The sequence below is a fragment of the Parasteatoda tepidariorum genome, chromosome 1 (genome assembly GCF_043381705.1).
Source record: "Parasteatoda tepidariorum isolate YZ-2023 chromosome 1, CAS_Ptep_4.0, whole genome shotgun sequence".
NCBI classification, from domain to species: Eukaryota; Metazoa; Arthropoda; class Arachnida; order Araneae; family Theridiidae; genus Parasteatoda; species Parasteatoda tepidariorum.
In genome coordinates, this window is record NC_092204.1 from 44,779,435 (window position 1) to 44,785,854 (window position 6,420).

The window sequence follows — 6,420 nt, forward strand, 5'->3', positions numbered from 1 at the left end:
TTTAAGTTAGGCATCAAATATAACCTAATGAAAAAATATTTCTTAAATTTACCAAGCGTATGCTTTCAGTGCAATTTTGTTTTTATGCACATTGGGAGAATAATGTAGAAGAAAGATTTTATTTTTATTTATAAAAAAAATGAAAGCAATTGAAATGGTAGCGTTCTTTAAAAACTACCATTTAAATTCCATGTATCCATGTTACTGTAAAAAGACAGAAATTGGCGATAGTCGACTTTCACCGGTGAATGTCAACAATCAAATACCCGAAAATGTCCCGAATGTTGGCAAATGTCCGAAATATATGCTAAATCTGATTTAATATTAATTTAATCACTACTCTTGCCTGGTACTTCCTTCAGTGATGTTTTTTTAAGGTTAGGGGCCACTACCCGGTATCCGAACGCTAATGTTTTTCCTAATCTGTCCTAATTGGATATTAAAATATAGAATAAATATTTGAATATCAACAAATAAATTAATATCAAATCGAATATAACAATTATTTCGGACATTTACCAAACGGACAAAGTGATTGTTAACATTCACTGGAGAAATTCGCCATTTTCCGGATTTCGGTCATTTCATTGATGTTATGACTTTTACTCGATAAATACTCCTTCGATTTCAGTTAATATGTCAATTAATTGTTTCTGTACAGAAATTTTTAGCACGCATAGCAAATGTCTAAAATTAGTAAAATATAGAGTTAGTTTATAAACTTTAACATAATAACACAATACGCTTGTACTTTAATAATTAACATTTCATGTCAATAATTGTTTCAATAGTTAACATTTCTTCCTAGTCGAATAGAATGTCGTCTAAATTCGAATAAAGTAGAGCAGAACTGATCCGTCTTAGAATTATAATAATTAATAAAATAATAATAATTAATATAATTTACTACAAATAAATAATCGAAAATATACATTTAAACATAATGTATTAGTGGAGCTGATTTTTGTAGAATATGAAAAAGAATCAAGAAAAAGTTTAAGTGAAATAATAATAATGAAAAAAAATGGCTTTTATCACATATTCGAGATAGTAAATTATGATTTTTTTTAATTGTTAAATATCTGAGTAATATTTTTGTCATAAAAATGGTTTAACTTATTAAAGAAGACTATAAGAAAAAGCTTCAAAACAACCTAAAATATTTACTTAACATAAAATGTAATTTATGAGTTTTCGTATGAAGGGTGACCCATGTACCTAGGGTAATTACTCAGGTTCTAAAAAACAGGCAGACGTTTCTGAAAAAAATTATTCAAAAATAAAAGTATAATAATTTTAATGTAAAGAAAATATTAAATAAAGTGGACTTAATAAAAGAAAAGAAAACTAACACTTTTACATGACATAAGCTATTTTTGTTCAAAAAATGATTTAAAAAAATATTTAGTTTAGTTATAATAAACACTTCATTCAGTTAAATTCTTCTTAGAAGATAGTTAAGATTTCAAAAAATAATTTCTTACAAGGTTTTATTTGGGTTTTGAATTCAGCATAATTGATTGAGATAATCATAAGCCCCACATTATATTTTATAATAGTTATTTGAAATAATTAATAGCATTTTTTATTTATTGATATTATCTGAAATAATTTATGGAACTTTTTATTATTAATATTATTTAAAGTAATTATTAAAATTAGGTAATAAAATTTTATTTAATATAGTTATTTAAAAAATTTAACAGTTAAATATTTGATAGCAAAACATGAATAATAGTTCACACAAAAAAAGTGTGCAAATAATCTTCAAATACCTGAAATAATTTAAGAGATATGTTTAAAAATTACTATAAGTTGATTTTTAAATTTTACTTAAATTTTTATTAATTTAAAAAAAAATTCTTTTATTTAGAATTATACTAATTAACCTTGAATTTAAATTAATTTTATAAAAATAAATTAACTAATCAGACAAGAATCCATCTAACATTCAGATATACACACTTTCTTTGTTAATTAAATGATTTACGAACCTTGAAATTGCAACAAAAAAGTTGAATAAAACTTGTTATCATACCTAGAGGAAACTTATTTAAGTAAAATTTATAAAGAAATTCAGAGTAAATTATTTAATATTATTTATTAATATTTTAACGGAATGCTAAAATAAGTATTTTTCCCCCACTAATTTTTTTTAAAAATTATTTTAAAAAAATGATAAAAGATTAATTTTTATTAATTTTTAAATATTTATTAATTTTTAAAAAAAAAAGCTGCTTTGCCAAAATTTACGAATCTTATAAATAACGTACCAATGAAAGCTGGCTTATAGTTTAAAGGATACAAAAATTGCATGCATTTATTTTCCCATAGTTTTCAATCTTAGTAATTTTAAACACATTTTTAGAATTATTCATAATGATAAAAGCATAAATGTTTATACTTATCGAAAACATTTCAGTCTTAAATGCCAGACACCTGATATTTCCCCTATGAAAGCTCCTAACGCAATCCAGTAATGTATTTTCAGTTTAATACTCATTAAATTTTGCTTTTCTACTATATCTAAACAAAACATATTGCTCTACAAAGATAACGTAAAAAATCTAACTTAACACGCAATAGTAGATGGACGAATCTAAGAAACTATACCTTTATAATTTTATGAAATTTTTCTCGTGATATTCAGAACTACAAATTTTCATCTCTTTGACGCAGATGGGACAACAGCGTCTCTTTTTTTAAATAGTTTTTTTTCTGACACTCTAACTAACAGAAAAATATACTTTTGTACTTTTTTAATTATAAAAAACAGCCAAATAGTTACTAACACAAATCTGTCAGATTATCAGAATTATATTAGTACTAAAATATAAAATTAAAAAAAAAAAAAAAATAGTTAGAATTTTTTTTCATTCCAATTCAAAAATTTATTAATAAATTTTGTAAATTAAGAAAATTTTAATTTTTAATTAATTTATTACCTTTTAATTAATTTTCTTGTAAATAATTGTTTTTCTTTGATCAAAATAACTGCAGATAAGTAAAAATTTGAAAATTATTGCTTGTAAGTGAGCCATGTTTGGAAGATTGTACCTTTAACGCAAAAAAAAGACACCGGTGTTTTATGATGCATTTCATAACCATAAATTATTAAAATTCTAAATATAAAATTTTTCACTTTTTTGCAAAATAATGAAGAAAAAAAGTATGAAAAATATATTAAATAAATATTTTGCTTTTAAAAAGGTTAGATGATATGAATAAAAATAAAATAATAGTAAGTTGCTCTAATTCACACTTTATTCAAAGGAAAAATGTTATTAAAATTAATTTTGAAATCACAGGGCATGACTTTCAACTATGCCATGAAACGTAATTTTGTAGACGTAGTTCTTAATTGAATATAGAACAAGGTTTTTTTTCTACATTTTATTGGACTACTAAGATATCATCTCATTATCCTATACTACATAGCAATATTTTTTTCTTTGACATTGTAACATTGACATTCTATGAACTGTCAACAATCATAAAAATAGTGAATATTGATAACCTCCTATCAGAGAGATAAAGTAAGTTTAATAACATAAAAAACCTTTCGCTGTTATTTATTTATCTGCAGTTTGTACTTAACATTAGTAAATTTATTTCATTGCATAATCTGGTTGTAATTACATAAAGAGGTTAAACTAAATAAATATACCACTCCATTTTAAGTCGAACTATTTTAGGTGAGAAACAAGATACCCTTCCTAGAATTGCCCTTTTATTATCAATTAGGTAAGGTGTCTAGGTTATCAATTTAATTTAGAACAGTTGAGTAAAAGCATATAAATAATTATACTTTTTTGTTATTCAAAAAAGGGAAACAGAAAGAAACAACTGGAACATAACATTCATATGAAAATAAAAATGATGAAATTTCAGATAGCTTACAAGTAATTTCTTCCAAATAATCTTCAGGTCAGATACCACTTTTTAATTGAATAAATTAAAAATTGTTAATTACTCGGTAGTATAATTCAAAAATCGTCGATGTTGCCATTCATTCAGAATAGGAGAAAGGGTACACAGAATGAGCATTTTTTAGATTTTTCCTCGTTAATTTAAAATAATGCAATTAGAATTCCAGGAAATTAGTTATTCTAGGAAATGAGGATCTTCAAATTGCATCATTAAGCGCTAACATTTACTTTTGCCATTTAAATGTAACAGTAAGACTGTATTACAATCACGCACTAATAAAATATTTGGAGTGCGTTGAACCATAACATCATTTAAATTTGCGACAAACTTAATTGAACCATATTAAGGTTAAATAAAATTTGAATATGGCTATAGCCCAAGGCTATATATATGGCTATACCAAAAGTTAAGCCATATTATCATACTTCATAAATCTGATTAGACAACATCTTAACTTCTTCTACGCTTCTAAAATTTGACTCGACATATTTATGCAGAGAACATATTTTTAAATTTAATACTTTTTTGCGCAGCAAATTTATACCGTATTATGGTTTAGGATACCGATATTGACTCAATTTCAACTTTGCTTTGATTATTCTGAAAGTAAAATATTTGAGTTTTTCTGTTATAAATAAAGACAAAAATGCGATCAAGCAGTGTTTTTTGTTAGCTAACTGGATTTGAATTTGAAACATGCTCATAACGAAGGACAAAATCATCATTATAAATAAATGAAAGTCGCGGATGGTAAACAGTATTGATGCTTTTTTAATACCAGCTATTTTGTTGTAATAACCGAGATAATTTACCTCACTAAATTTAAATGTCGATCGAAACAAGTAGTATTTTATAAATTACATTTTTCCAAACTTTCAATTAGAGCTATTTTATTGTATCACACTGTTCTAAACATGACCCAGTTTTAAAAATCATTAAAATGGAGATAGAGAGAGAGAGAAAAGTACGGTTTTCTTACTTTCGTGTGCCGTAAAAATCCATTTTGGTGATAATGGAAGTGGTAAAAATTGAGAAAAACTGCTCAGCGTTTTTAAAATAACCACCATTTGGAACTCAACGCGTGCAATCCGATGACAAAACTAACAGATATCCATGTAAATAATTTCAGTCGCTAGACTGGTCTGACGAGCATTGTTTTAAAGTTCTTTTTAAATAAATAGCGCTGTCCGTTCAGAAACTTTGTAACTGATTTTGAAACACTGAAAAAAATAAACTAGCTGATTTCCTAAGTTCAATGCAGTAAACCATTTTTTCTGGTCTTTCCATTTTGGGGACAGAGTTTAGTTAAATATTGAAAAGATTGTTTCGAATTTATTCATTGAAAAAATTCAGTTAGTTCTTGTGCGAAAAATATGGGTCCAAATAAAAAATGCAAAACATTGTTTAAAAAGGGGGATGATTATAAATAGCAACACAGAGTGTACAAGGAAATAAGGGAACAAAAGAAAGAATTTATAAATTATATATTCCGTAGTTTTCAATTACATTTTTTAGAGCTGTGGTAGCTTATGGGATAGAGCGTTGGCCTTCCAATGAGGTAAACCGGGTTCGAATCCCAGTGATGGCTGATAGATACGAATTCCACACCCGGCTCGCATCGAGCAAAGCGCTGACGTAAAATATCCTCAGTGGTAGACGGATCATGAGTTAGAGTTCCTTTGCCACCAGGTTAACTGCGGGAGGTTTTCCACTCCATATAACGCAAATGCTGATTAGTTCGATTAAAAAGTCCTTCACGAAGGCGAATTTCTCATTAAACTTAATCCAGGAGTTCCCTTGTTTTCTGGATTGGATTCAAAATTGCAAGGCTACGGAGTTGAACCTTAGTAGTCATAAACCAAAATTAGGCCCGCTGTTTAACTACGGTTATAAAATAAAATGTGACTATTAATAAACGTTAATTATATTAATACATATTACTAGTTTATAGTCATTAATTATTAAACATCTTATTAAGCATTATTAATCTATTAATTGCATTTAGTAATTTCATTATCTATTAATTTTTCTAGTACTTTTACAAAATATTGCAATTTTTCAATAACAATTTTGTATGAAATCTAATCTCAAAGCTACGACAAAAGTTGTCTTCGACAAATGTATTTTACAATACAATGGCTTAAATAAAGGTTAATCTTGAAATTAATTTATACTTTTATTTTATTTTACTAAGTAACTAATATTTGATTTTTTTATTCTTTTAGCAGGAAAGACAGTTCATCTTCGGAGCAGATTCTTAACTGACAGGATAAGCCGAACAGTTAACATTTAGTTTAGAAACTCTTGACCCTAACTCCATTTCTGTATCTACTGGAGGAAATTTAAAAAAAAAAATGATTAATAAAAGGTTACCAATGTATATGTGAAATGTATTTTATTTTATATAATAATATAAATATAAGTATTTCGTTATGCACGCTTTAATAAATACTGTTTGGAACTTCAATAAAAACTGTTTAAAATGTCTAA

The 6,420-nt window shown here is 26.0% G+C and overlaps 1 protein-coding gene across 2 annotated transcripts in view; it reads left to right on the forward strand.

The window, feature by feature from the left end:
• Positions 1–6,420, forward strand: part of LOC110282812 (RYamide neuropeptides-like) — a 94,240-nt gene extending 87,820 nt beyond the window's left edge. Inside the window, exon 4 of one of the 2 annotated variants that reach the window (XM_071179491.1) lies at positions 6,156–6,420. In XM_071179491.1, coding sequence (XP_071035592.1) covers positions 6,156–6,195 — 40 coding nt within the window. In that variant the 3' untranslated portion in view covers positions 6,196–6,420. The remainder of the gene's footprint in view (positions 1–6,155) is intronic. The other variant, XM_071179495.1, reaches the window with a different exon arrangement.